The 23,989-nt window shown below is 40.8% G+C and overlaps 1 protein-coding gene across 5 annotated transcripts in view; it reads right to left on the reverse strand.

The window, feature by feature from the left end:
• Positions 1-3,750: 3,750 nt before the first annotated feature.
• Positions 3,751-23,989, reverse strand: part of EXD3 (exonuclease 3'-5' domain containing 3) — a 234,500-nt gene continuing 214,261 nt past the window's right edge. For 4 of the 5 annotated variants that reach the window (XM_072431330.1, XM_072431331.1, XM_072431332.1 and 1 more), the window contains 2 exons: positions 14,697-14,793; positions 3,751-4,868 (listed from right to left, as the gene is read on the reverse strand). In XM_072431330.1, coding sequence (XP_072287431.1) covers positions 4,582-4,868; positions 14,697-14,793 — 384 coding nt within the window. In that variant the 3' untranslated portion in view covers positions 3,751-4,581. The remainder of the gene's footprint in view (positions 4,869-14,696; positions 14,794-23,989) is intronic. The other variant, XM_072431334.1, reaches the window with a different exon arrangement.

Raw genomic sequence — 23,989 nt, forward strand, 5'->3', positions numbered from 1 at the left:
TGACTCCCGGTGATTTTTCTTCTTCTTATAATCTTTCATATCTGCATGAAGTTTAACTCACAAGAGATTTATAGATACTCCTTTTAGTGAAGCAGTACAGTCTGTATACCTGTCTTCTTTAGGCCTGTGAAGACCTGTAGTAAGAAGTAAGGGTCCCTGTAAACCTGTTACCCGAGATATGAATCATTTCTGTAATTTATTTAAAGCAGCCCACTCATTTATACATGCTGCCAATGTACCTCAACTGCCAAAAAAAATAAAAATTAATGTGTTTTGTAATGCAGAACACCATAGACCTAATTTTCTCAGGCTCATTGAGAACGCCTGATCCACTGTCACCATCAGGTAATCAGAAGCACATAAATGTAACAAAAAAAGAAAAGATTTTTATCAAACTATGTCATGCAACACATTTAGTGAGCACATCAAGTGAGCCGTACAGTTCAGTGTACTAATCAAATTCGTTATCACAGGCAACATGGACAATCTTAGCTGATTTTTTGTTAAATGTTTCTGCCATCACTATTCATAGCACTGAAAATAAAGAATTGCATGTCAAACAGTGAGAGTACACTATGGTGCCTGTGCGGAAGGCCAAGGGTTAATGACACCTGACTCGGTAAACTAAGCAGCTCCCTTGGGCTCTGACAACCACAGAACAAAAATAAGAAAGCCAAAAAGGTGTGGCTATTGGACAGCCAATCACAGGGCGCCTGTACCATCTAGATGAAATGGCCTGGGTGTGGCTTCCAGTTTGATTCATTAAAATGTGTAGGAGAGCGTGGGAACAGAGAGAGCATGACTTCCCAGCAGAGTCTGCTACAATAGACACACACACAGAGGAGGGTATGGTAGCTGGTAGGAAGTAACAAGGGAGCCAGAGGAGCTCCTGATTCCAGCGCACATCAAGCCCCCCTCCCCGAAAAGAGAGTTACAGTTTAGGACAGACTTCCAAAATACTTGGTGGATAACTTGACGCAAGCTAAAAAAGTAGGCGATGGGGATTAGGTTGTCAAAGGTAGTAAAAAGAGGGGAAGCCAGTGACACAAAACATCACAAATGAGCGGGAGTGATTGGCATGGGGGTTTCCTGAGCTACTCCTACATGTCTGGGTGCCAGGGAGAAATTATTTGGAGCTCTGTAATATAATCAGATCTTACCAGGGCAGGAAGGCCTACCTAGTCTGATTGTACAATTGAATTTCAATTTACCAAAGTTAAAAAGTTTTTTTTATTATCCATTAACCTCCAGGGCGGTACATTTCTGTCTGGATTTATATGTCTAAAGCTACGTACACACGTCAGATTTTTATCGCCCGATAATCGGCATCGGCCAATTATCGGGCGAAAATCTGCCGTGTGTACAGTCGGTGTCGTCCATCGTCCGAACGACCGTCCTGCCGGATCCACGGACGATGGACGACAACCGATCCTAATGAAAGGGAAGGGGGAGAGCGCGCACCAGGGTGCCGCTCCGTCGCTCTCCCTCTCCCCTCTCCATAGAGCATGAACGGTGCTGTACTTTAAGATGTGTAAGCTCTAATAGGTTGGCTTGAAGCTTACACAGGGTTTTCTTTTCCTGGTTCCTGATTGGAAAATTGTGGGAGCAAGGAAAGGTGGGTAGATATAGTTGGGGTAAGGGAGGAGTTAAATGACTCATTGAATTGTACAATTGAATTTCAATTTACCAAAGTTAAAAAGTTTTTTTTATTATCCATTAACCTCCAGGGCGGTACATTTCTGTCTGGATTTATTTACTCCTACATGAATAAAGAATATGGTTATTGTAACAAACACAACATTGTTTATTGTCAAATCTTTATTGGAAAATAGTTTAAATGATTAGAGTCATAGATGGAGGGGGTATGTGAACCCAGCACATTCTAGAGATTAGACAGTATTTTGTTCCATTCCTGCTTCGGTACATGTGTGTTGTTCCTGAAAGGCCAAGTTACAATGACTTCAATAGCATTGAGGTTGGGACTCCTAGTCCTAAGAGTTCTCCATCTGAAGATGACTTCATGAGACCAGCTGGTTGTGGTCTCTAAAGGATTCCAGTCTTTTGGAAGATATCAGTCTGGACTTAGTTGTCGAGTTGTGGAACTACCAGTCCCTGAATTCCCGGTAGCTCTCAGCTCCACCACCTTAAGTAAACCTGTCAGAAATAGGGGAGCTGCCATTGCTAACCAAAAATGCAAACTGTCTTGCTTTTATTCTGAATCTCTAATATATATATTTTTCTTGTAACATGTAAATAAGGAAATACAACAAAAACAGAGGTCCTTCTCTACATGCTTGTCCTAAGTCTCTGACAAAAGCCAGAGGTTTTGCATTTTAAAAAAGGCAGAAATAGGTTCCTCTTTATTTTTGTCATGACAACAAAGGGATTGTGGGAATTCAGCTTATAAGGAACCACAACTCTCAGCATTCCTATATTTTTCATTTTAGTTCGAATTTGGGAGTAAGAACCCCTGTCTGTTTTCAATTGCCTTCTGTGCCTCTACTTGGGTGATTATTATTTGTATATTTGTAGTTGTGACTATTGTCACAGGCAAGGCCATGCATTCATGTAAAGGGCAAATTTTCCATATGGCTTTTGCTGACTGGGTCTCTGATTTGCTGACTGTTTTGGCATGTGGTTTCCATTGGAGGTAAACTCTACTCATCATATTCGTAGTTTTATTTGCGCAGGTTTATAGACAGGATCACTTTATGTACGTCTGTGAGAAACTGACATGGAACACTGTCATTTCCTGCACCACTCATTTCCACAAGTTTCTGATTAGGAAATCTCTGATTGTAACATCCAAAAATCTGCACTGTCATTAGTTAAGTGAACCTGTACTGAACCTGTGTAAGTTCTTCATAATTCTATACAAAAGCAAACAAGGTAATGTCAGCATGGTGACAATCCTTTTTCTGACAACCTAAAAGAGAGTGGTGTCACCTTCTTTAACACTTCCTGATTAACTTACTTTTAACAAGCATATTGTGGGTTGGCTCAGACAGAAATCTTTACTCCTGAATAATTTGTATCTTGTGGATAACTCATGCCAGTGAATCAGTGGATGACATTTTTAAAAGTAAACAAGCAGAGACGTTCTCTATATTTCCCTTAGTTTCCTTAGTAACCCTTTCAGCAGGTTCAGGAGTGTGTGGTAGAAATCCTTAGCTTGGCTTACAGACAGGTCCACTTGAACACAAATATTCAGTTATTTAAATTTATCAGAATCATGTTTATTTACAAAAAAAGGGTTCAGGCATCAGTACAGATACAGTATGACAGTACGTGTTCTACAGTAGCATAGAGGTAGATTTAAATTTCAGCAATATTATAATTAACCCGACATTCACAACAAAAGATCAATGCCTTCTGCTTAAAAATCTAAAATAATCAGCAATAAAAGTTCAAATCGTCTCTAATTTCCAAAGATGAGGAAAGGGGAGATGCCCTGCTTAACTGCCCCAAGTGTCAGGTAAAGACACCATGGGGTTGCTGAACTGGATGAACTTCCAGCCTAAAAGGACTAGTGCTAACATTTTGGAGTAACTGCAGCTAGTGCCCATACCCCCGGCACCATGTATCAAACAGGGTACTATGCCAAATGGCAGAACACCAGGCCAAGATGGGTACTAAATGTACCAATCTATCTTGCGCCCAAGTCCATCATTTCACCCCAGAATGTATTTCCTCTTTATAGCTGAAAATGGTCTCCTCCTTTAAAACATAACAGAAGTGTAAAAACAAAGATTAAAAACAAAGTATTTAATAAGAAAAATTAAAACAGAAAAAAAATATCTGAGACAGAAGCATCACATGGGAATTGTAGCATCATAATACAAAGGTGAGGGCCTGGCTGTTGATGAGTGTTTTTACGTGCTGTAGCTGATTTGACAATACAGCAGTTGCAGGTATGAACATTTGTAAAACGAACCTACAAACCTATGAGCACAATGCAAACCTCTAATACCTCACCTTCCTCTACCAGATGGACCCCAATATTGGCATCCCCAAATTTAGACCTTTTTTTATAAGGGAGGGATTATAACAGAGCAACATGTAGTAGTCATGGCAAACAACTTAACCGATAACCGATCTTTACTGAATATGCCTTAGTAAAAGGTGCTAAGCCCTGAGACTTTTATGGCATCAAGAACAACTCCAAGAACAGAAGAGATGTCCAGAAGAAGGTCCATGAGCATTAGCGGATACTCCCCCCAAGCCTGTGTTGAACTCCTTATGGTGAGAGTGATTAACACTTGATTGAAACTCACTGAAGATTTACTAATTACATCATCATCAATACCTGGCCACTGGGGCATAGCATATAGAACATGCATCACTGAGAGAAAATTTTACATTGCTTTTTCATAAAGGGATGTTAAGGGAAATCTCCCTAATGTGACATATAAAGCAAAAAAGACTTTTCAATACTAAAAATATTTAATTTTTTTGGCAGCTATAATAACCAAAATGTGGGCTTTAACCTTTCCACAAATAAAGTGTATGGTTACAGGCATTTAACTTTTTGTGAACATATTTCACACAAGATTTTACAGATCTTGTTCCAGCATAGTTCATTCAGAGCCCCTGACTGTCAGACTGGTAAAAAAAATGTTCTCCTTGGTCGTGCAGGACCTCTTTAAACTGGGAAACCACCCGGCCAAAGTGTGAGCCCTCCCAGAATATTTTACCACACTGGCAACAGCAAAAGAAGAGGGAGACCTTCTCTACGATTCCTGTGGGGACAGAGTTTAGCTGCAGTTGAGCTCCGCTAGGGAGGGACAAGCCTACATTTTTCACCCATTCAGGATCCTGGCTGTTGTCTGATACTTCCAACTGGTTGGCAGGTTGAAGCTTCTGAGAATCTGTGAAGGAGACCAAGACATAAATAATCATGACAAAACACTAAAATGATAAGACATGACATTTATGGCCCAGCAAGTTGCAGATTACTAGTTTCTATTAAATAAAGTAGTTTCTGAACATCTATTATCATAGCGAAAATCAAGAAGGCACATAAAATACATAAATGGGAATGCAAAGGGATTGCAATATTTTGCTGACATAACTTCCTGCCTCATAGTATAACCCATGACTTCCACTTCAGCAGAAGTACAGCCTGAACAAGGATTTACTCCTAGCTGAATGGACATTAAAGCACCAACAGTAGACCGATAAAGGCCATCTCTTTGTACAGTGAGCGATACCTGATTGGCTGCTGGTGCAACTTCTACCTTTTATAACTATTTGGATGACAGCTTTATTGGAAAAAAAAAAACATGTTTGTCCAATCTATTTATATATACAAAATTGTATGTATGTATATTTGTGTGTGTGTATGTTCCATCATAACGCGTAAATGTGCCACTGGCAGCCATGCACGCCCAAGCCATCACACTACCTCAGGCCATGTTTTACAGATGATGTGGTATGCTTTGGATCATGAGCTGTTCCACGCCATCTCCATATTTTTTTCTTGCCATCACTCTGGTAAAGGTTGATCTTGGTTTCATCTGTCCAAAGAATGTTTTTCCAGAACTTTGCTGGCTTTTTTAGATGTTTTTGAGCAAAGTCCAATCTAGCCTTGATATTCTTGAAGCTTATGAGTGGCTTGCACCTTGCAGTGCACCTTCTGTATTTACTTTCATGCAGTCTCCTCGTTATGGTAGACTTAGATATTGATACGCCTACTTCCTGGAGAGTGTTGTTATGGCTGTTATGAAGGAGTTTCTCTTCACCATGGAAATGATTCCGCGATCATCCACCACTGTTGTCTTCCGTGGATGTCCAGGTCTTTTGGCGTTGCTGAGTTCACCAGTGCTTTGTTTCTTTTTCATGATGTACCAAACTGTAGATTTTGCCACTCCTAATATTGTAGCAATTTCTCAGATGGTTTTTTTCTGTTTTTGCAGCTTAAGGACGGCTTCTTTCACCTGCATGGAGAGCTCCTTTGACAGCATGTTGTCTGTTCACAGCAAAATCTTCCACATACAAGCATCCACCTTCAAATCAACGCCAGGCCTTTTATCTGTTTAATTGATAATGACATAATAAAGGAAATGCCCACACAGCCCATGAAATAGCCTTTGAGTCAGTTGTCCAATTACTTCTGAGCCCCTGAAAAGAAGTGATTGTGTTAAAAAACGCTTTAGTTCCTCACATTTTTATGCAATCTTTTTGTTTAACCCACTGAATTAAAAGCTGAAAGTCAACTGCATCTGAGTTGTTTCATTTAAAATTAATTGTGGTAATGTACAGAACCAAAGTTAGAAAAATGTTGTCTCTGTCCAAATATTTATGGACCTAACTGTATTTTGGACTGGCCCCTGAACATATTCTAACTTTACTGTACTGCTTGTATTTCACCAATTCCAGTCTCCATGCCAGCCAGCTTGCTTTTCAAGTACATATATTGCCATTCAGTTTCATTTCTACTTTTTGTCATGTTTCATAAAGGTGTAAATTTAGCCTCCCAATTCTGTGTATCAGTGTTATTACCATCCTGGCTCAATGACTGCTGCAATAATAGCCATTACTGGATAAGCCAAACAATGATTTTATAATTTTAAGTGATCATTCATGATGCCTTTGAACTGACCCATAGACAAGTAAAAAAAATAAATTAAACAGTAAAGGACAATTACTGGGCAATGCTAGTAAGAAGGAAGCAAAGGCTGTGTAAATATAAAGAGACCAATGATTTTAAAGCAACTGAAGAGAATAATATTTATGTTGAGCTGATTACATTAATATGTATGTAAGACAGACAGACTTTTTTTTAAATGGGGGCCATTGTGACTTGTCTGAGCTCTACATTCTGATAACATGTTTAACCTCCCAAGTGGTTCATGTCTTTCCGGTTTTATATGTCTAAAAGCTATACATTGTTTTTCATGAAAATTTATTTTACAGTACAATAGTATGAGTATAATAAAGTTTGAAACACAAAATCATTTAAAAACAATAAATTGAATAAATTAAAAAAATCTATATATTTAAAAAAAATTTTTTAATAAATACATAAAAAAAAAAAAATACATATTATACTCATAGTATTATACATACTGTAAAATAAATGTTCTTGAAAACAATGTACTGCTTTTACACCTAAAAATACAATGTATTGCATTCAATACAGTTATTTTGTATTGAATGCAATACAAATGGATTTTGAATTTCCCGCCCCGCCCGGCCGGGACGTACACACGCACCGATGTCACCGGGAAGCCCCCAGGTGACTCATCGGATGCAGAAGCAGGAAGAAGAAAGAAGACGGAGATTGTGGTGCTGGATGGCGCGGGACCCCCGCGGATCAGGTAAGCGCTCTATTTACTGACCTTCCCTAGGTGTTCCAACCCCAAGAGTGACTCGGGGTTACCACTTGTAGCAATTTTTTTCTACCCCGAGTCTCTCTCAGGGTTACCACTAGGGAGGTTAAATAATTACAGTCTACTTTCCCACATGGGTCCAGTAAATGTCCTTTTTTACATATGTAGTAAATAGGAAGCGGCAAATACAGACTCGCGTAAGGCAGCAGTGCAGACGCTTGTCTCAATGTATGGTGTCTGAATTGGATGTGGGATAGCAAGCTTGCAATACTGCTTCATTTCTGTAAGGGAGCAGTAGAAATGACCATTGGACACACAATGCAATTTCTGACCAATCTCTTTTCTTAGATAATTTCATTCCAACATAATAAATTGAAACATTTTGTGGTTTTCCTTTTATTTCCTTTATTTATCAAACCCGTTGAATATTTTTTTGCAGTCCTGTAAACATAAAAAAATTACATAAAGATTTTACCTACCTACAGCCAGCAAATGGAATTGTTGAATGATTTTTATATGTTTTCTTTCAATCTCTTTACTTCATGTTTCTAAAAATCATATAGTTTAAAAAGCTCAATCATGCCGCTATGGGAGCCACATTTAAGAGGACCTTTACAGGTTCATCTTGAAGTGCTTCAGAATTGCCTAGCACTGTATTTGTGAGTAAAATAAATCAATGACAAGACAAAACAGAGGAAACAATCTATCTGGTTCTTCTCAAGTCAGGATTTAAGTTATCACCTTCATTAATACTCCAGGGGCCTCTCTCCCTCCCTTACATTCCCATTAGTAGGAAAAGCTTTGGGAAGGGAGCCAAAAGCAGAAAATGTGAGGCATTGTTCCAGGCTGCCCATTGTGTCCTGACCTTTTGCACACTTCAAGGAATGCATGGTATGCCAGATTTACTTCCCTTCCCCCTAAAAGGCATTTTAGCAAAGATGGCCACTCAATGAGTGATGTCTTAAGAGATTAAAAGAACATGATAGCAAAGACCTTCTCCCTCTCCTCCTTCTCTCTCTCTCTCACTTTTTTTTTCAAGGGAGGCAACAAAAAAAAAAACATTGCCATAAAATGAAGAAGGTTTATTAGATTTTCTGGAGCTTGAAGGTGAGGAACAGGTCATCTTGTGGAATGTGGGCCTCCAGACAAGTTTACTTGGGGGCAACAATGTGACTATTTTAGAATATTAAGGGAACATAGCAAAATATTAGTCCAGGAAGAAAAATACTGCAGCAATTGAGACAGAATCTGTGTCCGGATTTTTTTTCCCATGAATTGATTGACTAAAAAGGCTAATAATCCAGACTCTATTTTATCATTACCCCAATGGCTCATTTGTAACACATAGGTTAATACATGTGTCCTAGACCATAAGAGCAACTTAAGCCAAAGACAGGCTCACCCACATATAATGATGGAATATAGTAGATGGGGGGGGGGGGGGGGGGGGGGGGGAGCTGCTGGAGGTTCACATTTTAATATACAGGGACTTCTGGAGGTCAATTGTAAAGGAAAAAGTAACATTGTAAAGAAGACATACCCTAATAGTATACACACTAAACTAGCAGTATTGATTATGGCTATCCAATAGTCATAGAGAGCACAAAGTCAGCAATAATACTGAGGTACACCACAACAATTGCATGATGTATACTTGGTAATAAGGTGATGATGCATGCCAAAATATCATTCCCTGAATAATTAGAGCTCACCAGCTTTAAGTCATGACACAAGATATCATATAATCTAGGAGAAGTACAGTTGATTCTTGATTAAGTCCTTGATTAAGGATCTGATGCTGCACGCAGACTCCAAAAAATGGAGAAGGCCAAACAATGGCAGTTCATTTTTTTTTATATTGAACGAGATGGACATGTGTGTTTTTTAGCTGAACTATGAATCTATTTGAGAGAGGCCAGATCCAGGAATCCGTACCGTGTACACCAAATCCATAAATCCCCCACATTGTGAGCATGCTTGCCCATTTTCCTTTCTCATTGACTACAGATCACCATATAAGATTGAGATCAAGGAGTAGGGCGGTGGGCAGAAATGATAAGCACCATGTTGTCAGCTCAAACAGAACATTTTTGAAGTGGAACTATACTGTAAAAATAAAAAAAATGTGAAAAGGGAGGCTCTTTCTTCTGCAATAAATTAAACATATCTGCCTTTTTGGAATTTTTAAAGTATACTCACCTCTCTGTCGCGGGTGCTGGTATCTTCACCTGGTCCTTTTCTGAGTTCAGGATTTTTGGCCATATTAAGTGGTCAGGACGAATGACATAAACAAGAAGCAATGTCACATGTGCCTTCTGCAAGAAAAAAAACTGTCTGCTTGCAATTTTCTATTTTTAAAGTATAGTTCTGTAATGTAATGCTGATGGTTCACATCTGTGTGTTGTAGTATGGATAGCAGTGGGGCATCATCCGAAAAGAAATGACACAGCACTGCAGTCAGTTCCTTGTGCTTTTGTGTATTGTGATGATGCAATAAAACACACATAATGCTGCAGGGCACAGTTCAGAATAGAATGTAGGAGCACAAGCGAAGTAAACTAGACAGGGACACAAACTCATGAACGGCTCAATGTTCCAGGTAAGGCTTAGCTCGCATGGACAGTTTGATATGCTTTAACTTCTTACAGTCACATTCAATTCCAACAGACTACCAAATAACACCAATAACTTTGATCAAACACTCATTTTTATGAGCAAGATGGTGGTGGCACTGACTGTAAAATTTCAGTTCATGGGAACTTAGCCTCACACAAACCTAATAACTAAAGTAAACACAAAGGATACTTTACTGTTTTTATGTACCTAAATCATGCAGGATATTGGAGGACTCACAGATCTATCTCTGGGCCCTTTTATCAAGGGACTTAAAAAGAGAAGTAGAAAAGGTTACTTCAAAGTGAGAACTACTCAAAAAGGATCTCAACTGTCCCCTCCACAACTAAGAATTTATTTAAATGCTATGGGTGCTTCTCTTTACTTAAAACCTTTGGGAATATGTCAGAAACTCTGGTCCGGTGGCCTCCAGGAAAATGCTATTTGGATGTTTTTTCTTTGAAACCACAGGAAGTTTTAAAAGTTTATCTGTCACAGATATTCAACACAGATAAGGTGACAGGTTGACCAAGGAAAAAACAGGTCAAACTTCCCTTGCTCCTCTAATCAGGCTGCTATCTAGCTAACATTGCTTGTTTTTTATTTTTCTAAAGACAATGAGCACTGTAACAACACCAGAAAATATGACTACTGTAGCACAGAAAAATAAGTATAGCACGGTGACAAAACACACTGTTCCCCTCACCACCAGAGCACACTGGATTAGCTATGCTTTTGCTAGTCATTTTCTGGCAGTCATTGACATGACCCCCTCAACCTCAGCATATGATGTGACATATTAGCAAGGTTGCACAGGAGCTGACCATAGCATTGTGTGATGGGTAGGAGGACCTGGCTCCTAAAGGAGTGGTCTTTTGTTTTGGGGCTGCAGAGAAGCATTGGAGAGGACAGAGTAGTAAATAGATAAAACCATCAACAATTTTTTTTTTAGATAATCTGTGAGGTGAACAGAATTCCCTTCCAAGAATACACTGCAATTTTTTTTTACTTCTTATAAAATAATTAAATTCGAAAAGAAATCAACAGCTTGTACATAACTGATTTTTGGATTTTGGGACACGGAGGTAAATGTTGAGGTATGTCATGTGTACGAATGATGAATCAAATTTGAATGTACACAGCACATTTTAGAGATGTTGACAAAACTCAGAAATTGGCAACATGTGTTCTTGTGTGTACTAGGACTCCTACAGCTTTAACTAGAATTTTTTTCCCATTGGAAGATTTCACTTTACCTTTTGTCTTAATGTAATCTATTATATTAAAAATTCCCAATAATTTTAGTCCCAGGGAAAATGTCTCTATCTAACTGGAGGCATCACTAGCAATATGTGCCTAACCATGTCACTTTAGGGGGCAGTGAACAAATAGAGGGGAAGGGTTTCTGTTGCAGTTTGCTTTGTGTTATGCTATTTAGAGAGTACATTTTAGCTGTGAGAAATGGGACCCTTTTCAGAAACCCCAACCAGGTCAAAAAAATTATGTAAAGAACCTATTTCCATTTTAATCTGTTAAATTTACCACAATGAACATTTAGAAGTGAACATTTTATAAAGGTTGCCATTGCTGACTACATAAATGAGTAAGTACTGGGCTTTGCTGCGGATCCAATGGCAACCCCAATTCACTCTGACATTGTTGGCTGGTTGCTTGCTCTGGGCCAGTGACTTACAATGTAGAGAAACCTGCAAGTCACACAACTAGGATTATTTTACTTTTCTTCTTAGTACTGTTGGTTGCCATATACCTTTCGACACTGTTTTTTTTTTCTTACTTCTGTGTTGGATCTCTGGATACTCTGTGAGTATCATGTTCTTAAATAACCGACTCTTATAGTAACCTATCAAAAGAACTAGCTCATGCAATTCTGGGACTTTCCCATTGTCCATCTCTCCTCCTCCAATTGGCTAATTGCTTAAATTGTTAATTGGCATTTTATGTTGGTTATATTGCATTACAATGTATTAAATGTTCACAGTGTGTACCTGTTTCTCTCACATCCATCATATGGTTCAGGTGTATGGCTGTCCAAAACTTCTAATGACTTGTAAGTTTGGAAGCCATACATTTCTCACTTGTATGTAACCTCAATGCTTCCAAATCACTATCATTAAAAGTTGGGGAAAACACATTATCCCAGACTCATTTTGCTTTGTTACATGTACATGGTAAAATTAGCACTTAACCAAAAAGTTTGCTACCCTGGGAAACAGAGGATGATTTCTGTTATGCATGTTTTGAGTTGTAGGGGAGGATATGATGCAAACTTTATTTTCATTCATTATTACACAGTGCCAAAAAAGTTACGCAATTTAGTGGAAAAGAACGCCAGAAATTGCCAACACAAAAGAACTGAAAGAAATTATCTGGGCTGCCATAGTAACCTATGAGTATCCAAATTTCTTTCCTAAAGCATTGAGCATCCAATGCCTAGTGAGGGGTGTGGTGGACATTTGGGGCAAGAAACAGGAATGAACCTTACTGTGCATGCTTGCTGAATTCTGCTAAAAAAAATATTCACTGGCTGTTACAGTTCTTTTTACACCAAACTTACATTGGTGATGGAAAAGTCCTAAAAATATTTGTAAATCCATTTAAAGTCAAAGGGTACCCCAAAGAGGAGCTACTCTTTATGTGAACTAGTCATTTTATTGTTGTTTTCCTTGTAGATTTGAAAAGATCAGCTAATGTAAAACTAATTGCATTTGTTTTAGTATTTTATAAACCTTACCTTTGTGTACAGAAGGTAATCCTGTATGTGCAAAATGGGCAGACATATTTGCCTCTTACATGGGCAGGCCTGCTTAGCAGTGCTGCAGAATGGTTACACCCTGACTGAACGAGTCTCTATACAGAAAGAGGTAAGTGGCTGGAAATAGATAGCCTTTCTTCTAATTTGATAACAGTGTTCATTTAATGTGAACATTTTTAAAAAATATGCATATCAGAAGTTTTTTCTACACATGCAGGCTATGTTTTCCTATGTATTTGTGTTGAATGGTAACTTACCTTTTAGGGCTAATCTACATTAGGATTTTTATCTCTTGCTGCTATGAGATTTAATCAATTGTTATCAGACAGCCTATTAATCGAAATCTACACAGGAGATCAAATCTACACACATGCTGGCTATCAGTCGCTAAGGCTATGTACACATGTGCAATATTTGTCATTGGAAAGGATCTTTCACAATCTTTTCCAACTACTAATTACTGCATGCATGAACTAGTGCTGTACATACATCAACATTCTGGAGAGGGGAGGGGGAAGAACAACGGCGCAGCACCCTGCTGTGCTCTCTCCACTTTATTTCCATTAAGATTGTTTGTCATCAATCGTCCGTGGATCTGCCAGGAAAGTCATTCGGACAATGGACGGTGAATGCTGTACACACGTCAGATTTTTGTCCGATATCAGCCCTGAGGTGATTATCGGACAGGAACCATTGCACGTGTGTACATACCCCAAGAGTAGCAACTAATAGAAAAAACAAATGTCTTGCATGTTCACACAATGTCATCTGCTATCCAGTGTAAAGATGTTGCTAGATGAATGATTGTGTACACAGCCACACATGTACAACTAGTAGATATAAGCTGGGTGGTAGAAAGAAATAACGCAATAACATTTTTTCAATGATTGCATCTACAGTCACTGGTCTGCTGAGCTTTACAATTATTTGTGTCTTTGCCACATTTATATAATTTAAGTTCTTTACAAATGTTTGTGGATCCAGGAAAGCGATTTAGTATGTGTATGTAGCTTAAGGATTCATATTGAATTAAATGAATAAAATATGTAACAGCAAGTGATTAAAAATTGATATACAAAAGACTTTTTAAGTCATAATTCTAACTACAAGACAAATTCAATGAAAGCACATCTTTTATTTATACTGCTGATGCATATGTGGAGCCAATACTCTGGTAGATGATCTTTATCTCACCAGTCAGACTCCACAATACAAAAAAATATACAACACAGATCAAAGGTCAAGCCAAGCCTTATTACAGGTGTTATCTGCTTTTCAGGCTGCACATCAGTGACTCTTGAAGGAAATTGCCTGTTTTCACCTTGGCTGATGTGAACAGACAGAACAATAAGGAAGTGAAGTGCAGGGAGGAGTGAAGGGGGATTGTGGAATGGGAAACTGGAGAAAAAGAAAGACACTGGAAGGACACACCTTTACTGCAGGCAAATGCCAGCTTCCTCCCACTTCTACCCAGACAACATAAACAGAGTGCAGAGCCAGGCTCCCAACCAAAGGACAGGTGTAATCAAAGGCTGCTCTATCATTTTGCTGCTTAAAGCACCACAAAAGAAAAAGAAAGAAAGCACTTCTATTCTGAAATGTAAACCTAAATGAAAATTAAGGACCACCTCTGCATTTCACATTTAAATTAAGAAGAGCATTCTTGGGTCCTCTTGTCAGTCATTCTGTGTGGTAAAAACTACCCTCTTGAAAATGATAATCTCCTGTGTAAACTAAGGCAAGGAAGAAGAAGGAAAAAACATTGGTATGCATACATGTATTTTGGTAGGCAGAGCTGGGAATCATAACTTTGTCAGCATTAGGAATGGGTGTTCTGTAGCCAAGTAAACAATAATTGGTATACACAGCAGAGGGCCATGCCAATGTGAAAAGCAAAAGCCTAATAATGTCAGTAGGTTGTGTTTGCTGAACACATATCAGATACATTTTGTGAATAAACAGCTATAGCAATCACTTACTTTCTTTCTCTTTGGAGTCTTCTAGATGTTCCTTAAGTTTCATTAGATGCATCATTTGCTCCTGGGAGATGTGCATGTACTTGTCACAGTTACATATCTGAAAACAGACCAAAGGTAACCTTCTGATTATGATAAAAGGTAAGACACAATTCTACCTAAAAAAGATTTTTACCAAAATGAAGACTCACATGGCAAGATCAAGGTTGCAGAACAGACCAAAACAATGCAGACTGCATAGTGATTTTACCAACTAGTCCTCAGGTTCTACTTAGTGCTCATGGATCATACAAAGGATCTCTCCCATTTTCACTTCATTTGAAGTCCACTCTGTCCGACTCTTTAGCCCCTTACCCCTCATTGTTGTTGCTGTGGTCTACCGCCCCCCTGGCCCAGTATCACAATTTATGGATAACTTTGCATCCTGGCTCCCACACATTCTTTCCCATGACCTGCCCACCCTCATCCTTGGTGATTTTAATGTTGCAATGGATGAGCCCAACCTTCCCTCTTCAGCCAAACTGCTCTCCATTACCTCCTCATTTGGACTCACACAGCACATCAATGGCCCCACACACATAGCCGGACACACTTTAGACCTGGTATTTTCTAAACTCTGCAACCTCACCCTCCTTGACAACTCCCCATTCCCCCTCTCTGATCATAACCTTATCACTTTCAACCTATCAAACCCTTGCCCTCCCTTGCCACATCCCAGACTTGGCCAATGGCAGAGAGATATCCGTAACCTTGACCACAACCTTTTCTCAAACTGCCTTGCGTCCCTAACCCCCTCCCTCTCCAAAATCACCTTCCCAGACAAAGCTGCCACCATGTTAAACCACTCTCTTTCCCTGGCTTTGGATCATGTTGCTCCTGCCACATTCCGCTACCCTCGCCCTGCCAACCCCCGACCCTGGCTCAACAACCACACCAAACAGCTACAAAAGTCTGTTCGTGCAGCCGAGCGCAAGTGGAGGAAATCTGGCCTCAGCGCTGACTTCATGGACTACAAAGCCAAGCTACAAAACTTTAACACTGAGCTCACTGTCACCAAGCAAAATTATTTCTCCGCAGTCATTTCCTCTCAAGCCTCCAACCCACGCAGCCTCTTCTCTACAATGGACTCCCTCCTAAACCCCACACCTGCTCCCCCCCACAACATCCTTCTCTGCCCAAGACATTGCCACCTACTTTAGAGATAAAATAGACAAAATCAGACATGATGTCTCTGCCCACCGAGCCACTCCAACCATACCCACCCCTTCCACCTGTAAATCTTCACTGGCCTCCCTCAGCCCTGTTACTGTGGACGAAGTCTTAACTCTTCTCTCATCATCTCCATCTACTACCTGTCCACTTGACCCAATCCCCTCTGATCTACTCCGTGCCCATTCCTCCACCCTGGCCCCTGCCCTAACCGAACTATTCAACCTCTCCCTTTCTACTGGTAAATACCCCTCAGCTTTTAAACATGCCATAATTCTCCCTATCCTAAAGAAACCCTCACTGGACCCCTCCCTACCCTCTAACTACCGTCCTATCTCCCTTCTCCCATATGTCTCCAAACTTCTTGAACGCCTTGTCTACAAAAGACTCACCCATTACCTGAGCGCCAACTCTCTCCTCGACCCCCTCCAGTCTGGTTTTAGAGCTGCCCATTCCACTGAAACAGCCCTTACTAAAGTGACCAATGACCTCATCAGAGCTAAGTCTCAAGGCAACTTTTCCCTGCTCCTTCTCCTTGATCTTTCCTCCGCTTTTGACACTGTCGATCACCCTCTTCTAATACAAATCATGCACTCCATTGGTATCTGTGACACTGCTCTCTCTTGGTTTGCTTCTTATCTGTCTGACCGCTCCTTTCAAGTTTCTTTCAATGGTAACTCCTCCTCACCCACTCTCCTCCCTGTTGGTGTTCCCCAAGGGTCAGTCCTTGGACCGGTTCTCTTTTCTCTGTACACCTCCTCTCTCGGTAGTCTCATATCCTCCTTTGGCTTACAGTACCATCTGTATGCTGATGACACCCAAATTTATCTGTCCACCCCTGACCTGTGTCCCTCAGTCCTGGATAAGGTCTCATGCTGCCTGTCAGCCATCTCATCATGGATGTCTGACCGATTCCTGAAACTCAACCTGGATAAGACAGAACTCCTCATCATTCCCCCCTCAAATTCCAAATCCCCCCCTGACATATATCTAACTGTTAACAACACTGTTATTCGGCCCTCTCCTCAGGCACGCTGTCTTGGTGTCACCTTTGACTCGGCCCTCTCATTTACCCCCCATATTCAGAACATTTCCAGGTCCTGTCACTTTCACCTACGCAACATCTCAAAAATCCGCCCCTACCTGTCCCCTGAGACCACCAAAACTCCTTGTACACGCTCTTATCATCTCTCGTCTGGACTACTGTAACATCCTTCTCGCTGGTATTCCACTAACCCGACTCACTCCTCTACAATCTATCATGAATGCTGCAGCCAGACTCATCCATCCCTCCCACCGCTCCTCTTCTGCTGCATCTCTTTGTAGTTCTCTCCAATGGCTTCCATTTCACCTTAGAATCAAATTTAAGCTCCTGTGCTTTGCCTTCAAATCCCTACAGTTATTGTCCCACTTACATCTCTGACATGGTTAAAAAATACTCCCCCTGCCGCTCCCTCCGCTCCTCCAATGATCTACTAATGACTTCCTCACTCATAACCTCATCACACGCACGGTTACAAGACTTCTCTAGAGCTGCTCCAACTCTCTGGAATGGTCTTCCTCGCCCTATTCGGCTTGCTCCTACTTTCTGCTCAAAACTAATTTTTTCAAACTTGCCTACCCATCTTCTTCTGTCTGCTAAACCCTCATTACTTCCCACCACTACATATCGCCCATCCTATTGTGTGTGAAATTCCCCCACCTACTAGATTGTAAGCTCTTCGGGGCAGGGTCCTCTCCTCCTGTATCACTGCCTGTATTAGTCTGTCATTTTCAATCCCTATTTAATGTACAGCGCTGCGTAATATGTTGGCGCTATATAAATCCTGTTTATTAATAATAATAATAATAATAAAAGGATGGCCTTCAAAAATCAAGTTGATTGCCACAATTTGTACACTAACATTTGGCAGGATTCCAAAATGACCTATCACCAAACACTGATCCCCACAACCACCTAATTGGTTACACACCCATTACTAAAAAAAAGGTGTGTTGAGGTTGCAAACTTCTTTCATTGAGTATGGCAATGCCAACATAATTTTGAGTTTTGAAAAAAGGTGGCCACTTTTGCTGAAGGCTCATTTGGAGCCTGTAGTATACTAGAATTATGGTGGCTGGTACCTACCCAATCAGTGACCTACCACCCAATTAATTACTCCATTATCTGCTATTTAATGCAAAAAATGCATTCTACTACAGTGGAAAATGTCACCTTCAATCAATATATTTTTTGGAATACAAGTAGTAAAAGATACTCTCCTCCCTTTTGATCACTGACAACAGGGGACCCCTTAATTTTTTAAAAAGATCTGGATTTAATAATGCCACAACTCATAATGTCGTGACCTCTTTCCATGATGTAATGTTCAATAAACTTGGCTGGGTAAGCAAACTGCTTAAATTTTATCTATCTCATGTATAAGATCTCATTATGTATTGGCTGATCAAACAAATAGTATGCCATTATATACTCTGCACATCATCTAATTAAAATTTCATTAAAAATGCATACAAGTTGAAATTTCTGAGGGTTTTATTAAAAATGTCACAAAAAGGTTGAATATTGCATGAGCTAATATAACTGTAGACCCAGAGGTAAGTATAGACCGCCACAGTACATCCCCTTGTCCACATTTCTTGCATTTCCCTTGTCCCCTGTAATACACATGTAAAAAAAATCACCAAATAAAAGGGATTTTTACATTTAATAATGTTTTAAAACCAATGTATAAATATATAGAGTACAAATATATATGTACATGGGGGAAGCTGTATCTTCCCCTCAAATATTTAGGATCTGCATCCTGTAGTAGTGCTGCATAATAGCCATGCCTTGTCACCCTCTTATCTCACTGAATAGACCACCCTCTCAAACCTCTAATGAAGAAAACCACCCATCTTGTAGTTAGAGACCAGGGGTTCTTTGTTTAGGCATGAAAGGGATTTTGAAAACACTTGAAATATGGGAAAATAAAGCGACAGGTAAAAAAAAAAAAAAAAGTAAAAAAGAAAACAGTAAATTTGAGCTTTTATTATGTTGTAATGATGTCTTAAGGTATCATTGGTTTATTGTGACAGATAAGGCTTCCTGGTTATGTATTATGATTATAAAAAGCATGAGAAGTGGAAATAGGAGGTAGCCCTATGAACATATATCCAGCTTGATGAGGAACAAAAAGACTCAGGAAGAAAAACCAGTTCTTCAGAACAAGGTACACAAGAGAAAGGATGGGGAGGCAGGAGGTGTGTTGGGGAAGGGGGGTGACAGAGAGGCCTGTGAGTGACACACAGAAATTCTAAAGATCAGAAGTTGTGTCAACTTTCAATAGCAAAGGGATGAGAATTGTTGCCCTGTCTGTGAAAGATTAAATGCTTAGGAATAATAACCATATCTGTGGATATAATTCTAGGTGTGACATTTCAGGCCTGTGGTGGCTGATGGTGGATCATGGCTACTTTTAGGCATGTCTATAAAGGGGATTTGTAGCTACAATGACTTACCCTCACACCCCTCATATTTGATATTTTGGGTAGTAGGATTTATTGTTAAAAAAGGCAGCTTTTTAATGAACACTGCAATGTTTATCTCCCAATAACTGTTACTGAAAATAGTATAACCAAAAGCAGTCTACCCAAATTTGGTATTTCAGCTTTTAGTGGATATGCGGGAGTTTAACTACAAAATGGTTTCTCCTAACTCTTGGGTTGAGCAAGAGGGCAGGTGGGGTGAGAGGCAGGGACAGACCCAGGAACTATGACAAAGAGATGTAACCAAAGAGCCTCACCTGAGTCAACCTAAAAGTAAGATACAGTGGTACCTTGGAATAAGTCCTTAATCTGTTTAAATCTTTAAACACTGCCTAATACTAAAATTCATAAATACAAAAGCAATTAGATGAAATAGATGAAAATTTAACCTCACTTTACCTTGTTGAGAAGAGTCCAGTGCCTACTAGGATGGTGCTGAGAAGGGAGGAGCAGGAGATGTTATGTAATTCACAGGGAGTTATACCGCGGGTTGTTCACTAAATGGTAGCAACTGGCGTACTGACGCTCTTGGGCAGTCGTGGCTTTGTCTCGAGAGAGGTAAATAAGGGTAGTGCGCGGTGGTGTGAATAATTTTGACCCATACAAGTTCTAGCAAAAAGGTTGTATACCAAGCAAAATTTTTTGTGTCCAAACAGGACTTATATCAAGTTGGACTTATTACAAAGCAGACCTATACCGAGGTACCACTGTATTGATTATGTGTAGATTTGTCCCTTGTGGCATAAAATCCTGAGGAAGGTGATTGCACCCCATTTACAGTATAAACAGCAAGCCAGATCCTTGCTACTTGTTTTGTCCATTATATGCACCCAGGCATGACTAAGTGCTAGTATCTTTCTTCTGCAAAAGCCAGTTTCATAGCTGTTATTAGCCATCACATTGCCTGAACCAGAAAAATGGGAGCTGGTATCTAAATGGTTGGTATTGGCAACACAATTATACCATGGAGAAGTTAATTGTCCAGACAGAGTATTAAGAACATAACTGCCTTTTACCTGTAAGCAGTGTCACAGCAAGGACAGGGGTCATCTTGACAGGCAGCAAACAAGGTCCTAACTAGCTGGCACGGTAAACCCTTGGAAGAGTGAAAACTTGCAATGTATTTTCTATAAAAACTTGTTGTTTGCTTTATTGGCTTATTACTCCTTCCATAATCAGGGCCCAAAGCACTTCTATTTAAACAACAGGCAAGGTCGCGTTGGGACCCTGGTCACGTGCCCAAAATCTAAATGCCAAATTTTAAGTGCAATGGGAATTAATCCAGGGAACAGATTTGGACATACTATTTTACTCTGATTTATCCACCTGGACTCCAGCACATCCTCTGCTGCTGCCATTCTGAACTGGTATTTCATCAAACCATCTCTTTACCTAAATCATCATATCCCACCCCTGGAACTAAGCAAGTTTGCAAGCCTCATTTGAACTCATATTAATGGACTGCTTCTCTTGGACTTCAGTTTGCCACCTTGTTTATTGTACGCATATGGTTCACAATTATCTTTAAAAATGTATTATTCACCCTGCTCTCTCTTTGTTGGCACTACTCCCTGTCCTCCCCAGTCTGATAACTCATTGTCTCTCTGCACCTTCACCCTGCTGATTTCTCTGTCTGTGCTCCTGCACCTTTTTTCTCTACTGATATTTTGTGGTGACATCTCACCCAACCCTGGTCCCCCACACACCCTTCCATATCCTCTCAGCAAGACACTCCCTTCTACTAACCTCTTCCCCATTCACCCTACCTATAAGTTCTTACCCCCTCTCTCTGGCAGTCTATGGAATGCCCGATCTGTTGGCAACAAATTAACCTCCATACACAACTTTCTTCCTTCTAAATCTCTGAAATTTCTGTCTCTCACTGAAACTTGCTGCTGCTTTCCCCTATGGAGGCCTGCACTTTACACATACCCCTAGACCTGGTAGGGTCTAGGGGTATGTGTAGTAAAGTAGGGGTGGTGTGGGTCTCCTTCTCTCACCTAACTGTACATACAGAGTCCTTCCTACCCCACCCTCTCTCATTTTCACCTCTTTTGAAGTCCACTCTGTCCCTCTCCTTACCCCTCATTGTTGCTGTTGTCTACCGCCCCCCTTGCCCAGTATAACAATTTTTGGATAACTTTGCCTCCTGGCTCCCACACATTCTTTCCCATGACCTGCCCACCCTCATCCTTTAATGTTACAATGGATGAGCCCAACCTTCCCTCTTCAGCCAAACTGCTCTCCATTACCTCCTCATTTAGACTCACTCAGAACATCAATGGCCCCACACACATAGTCAGACACACCTGAGGCCTGGTATTTTCAAAACTCTGCAACCTCACCCTCCTTGACAACTCACCATTTCCCCTTTCTGATCACAACCTTATCACCTTCAACCTATTGAACTCCTGCCCCCCCTTGCCACGTTCCAGACCTGGTCAATGGCAGAGAGATATACGTAACCTTGACCACAACCTTTTCTCAAACTGCCTAGCATCCCTAACCCCTGCTTTCTCCAAAATCACCTCCCCAGATGAAGCTGCCACCATGTTAAACCACTCTCTTTCCTTGGTTTTGGATAAAGTTGCCCCTGCCACCTTCCGATACTCCCGCCCTGCCAACACCATCACACCAAACAGCTACAAAAGACTATTCGTGCAGCTGAGCGTAAGTGGAGAAAATCTGGCCTCAGCGCTGACTTCATGGCCTACAAAGCCAAGCTACAAAGCTTTAACACAGAGCTCACTGTCACCAAGCAAAATTATTTCTCCGCAGTCATTTCCTCTCGAGCTTCGAACCCATGCAACCTCTTCTCAACAATTGACTCCCTCCTAAACCCCACACCTGCTCCCCCCACAACAACCTTCTCTGCCCAAGACATTGCCATCTACTTTAGAGATAAAATAGACAAAATCAGACATGATGTCTCTGCTCACCGAGCCACTCCACCCATACCCACCCCTTCCACCTGCCAATCATCATTGGCCTCCCTCAGCCCTGTTACTGTGGACAAAGTCTCTTCTCTTCTCTCATCATCTCCATCTACTATCTGCCCGCTTGACCCAATTCCCTCTGATCTACTCCGTGCCCATTCCTCCACCCTGGCCCCTGCCCTAACCAAACTATTCAACCTTTCCCTTTCTACTGGTAAATACCCTCCAGCTTTCAAACAAGCCATAATTCTCCCTATCCTAAAGAAAGCCTCACTGGACCCCTCCATACCTTTTAACTACTGTCCTATCTCCCTTCTCCCATATGTCTCCAAACTTCTTGAATGCCTTGTCTACAAAAGACTCAACAATTACCTGAGCACCAACTCTCTCCTTGCCCCTCTCCAGTCTGGTTTTAGAGTTGCCCATTCCACTGAAACAGCCCTTACTAAAGTGGTCAATGACCTCATCAGAGCTAAGTCTCAAGGCAACTTTTCCCTGCTCCTTCTCCTTGATCTTTCCTCTGCTTTTGACACTGTTGATCACACCCTTCCAATACAAATCATGCGCTCTATTGGTATCAGTGACACTGCTCTCTCTTGGTTTGCTTCCTATATGTCTGACCGCTCCTTTCAAGTTCTTTCAATGGTAATTCCTCCTCGCCCACTCTCCTCCCTGTTGGTGTTCCCCAAAGGGTCAGTCCTTCGACTGGTTCTCTTTTCTCTGTACACCTCCTCTCTCGGTAGTCTCATATACTCCTTTGGCTTACAGTACCATCTGTATGCTGATGACACTCAAATCTATCTGTCCACTCCTGACCTGTCTCCCTCAGTCCTGGATAAGGTCTCATGCTGCCTGTCAGCCATCTCGTCATGGATGTCTGACCGATTTTTGAAACTCAACCTGGATAAAACAAAACTCATCATCATCCCCCCCCTCAAATTCCAAATCTCCCCCTGACATATATCTAACTGTTAGCAACACTGTTTTTCAGCCCTCCCTTCAGGCACATTGTCTTGGTGTCACCATTGACTCTGCCCTCTCATTTACCCCCCATATTCAGAACATTTCCAGGTCCTGTCACTTTCATTTACGCAACATCTCCAAAATCTGCCCCTACCTGCCCCTTGAGACCACCAAACTCCTTGTACATGCTCTTATCATCTCTCGTCTGGACTACTGTAACCTCCTCCTCTCTGGTATTCCACTAACCTGACTCTTTCCTCTTCAATCTATTATAAATGCTGCAGCCAGACTCATCCATCCTTCCCTCCGCTCCTCTTCCACTGCATCTCTTTGCAGATCTCCACACTGGCTTCCATTTCACCTTAGAATCAAATTCAAGCTCCTGTGCTTTGCCTTCAAATCCCTACACAGATATTGTCCAAATTACATTTCTGGTCTGGTAAAAAAGTTCGCTCCTCCAATGACCTACTAATGACTTCCTCACTCATAACCTCATCACATGCACGGATACAAGACTTCTCTAGAGCTGCCCCAATTCTCTGTAATGGTCTTCCTCGTCCTATTCGGCTTGCTCCTACTTTCTGCTCATTTAAAAGAGCACTCAAAACCCATTTTTTTAAACTTGCCTAAACATCTTCTTCTGTCTTTTGAAACCAT

Source organism: Pyxicephalus adspersus, chromosome Z (genome assembly GCF_032062135.1).
Source record: "Pyxicephalus adspersus chromosome Z, UCB_Pads_2.0, whole genome shotgun sequence".
NCBI lineage: Eukaryota > Metazoa > Chordata > Amphibia > Anura > Pyxicephalidae > Pyxicephalus > Pyxicephalus adspersus.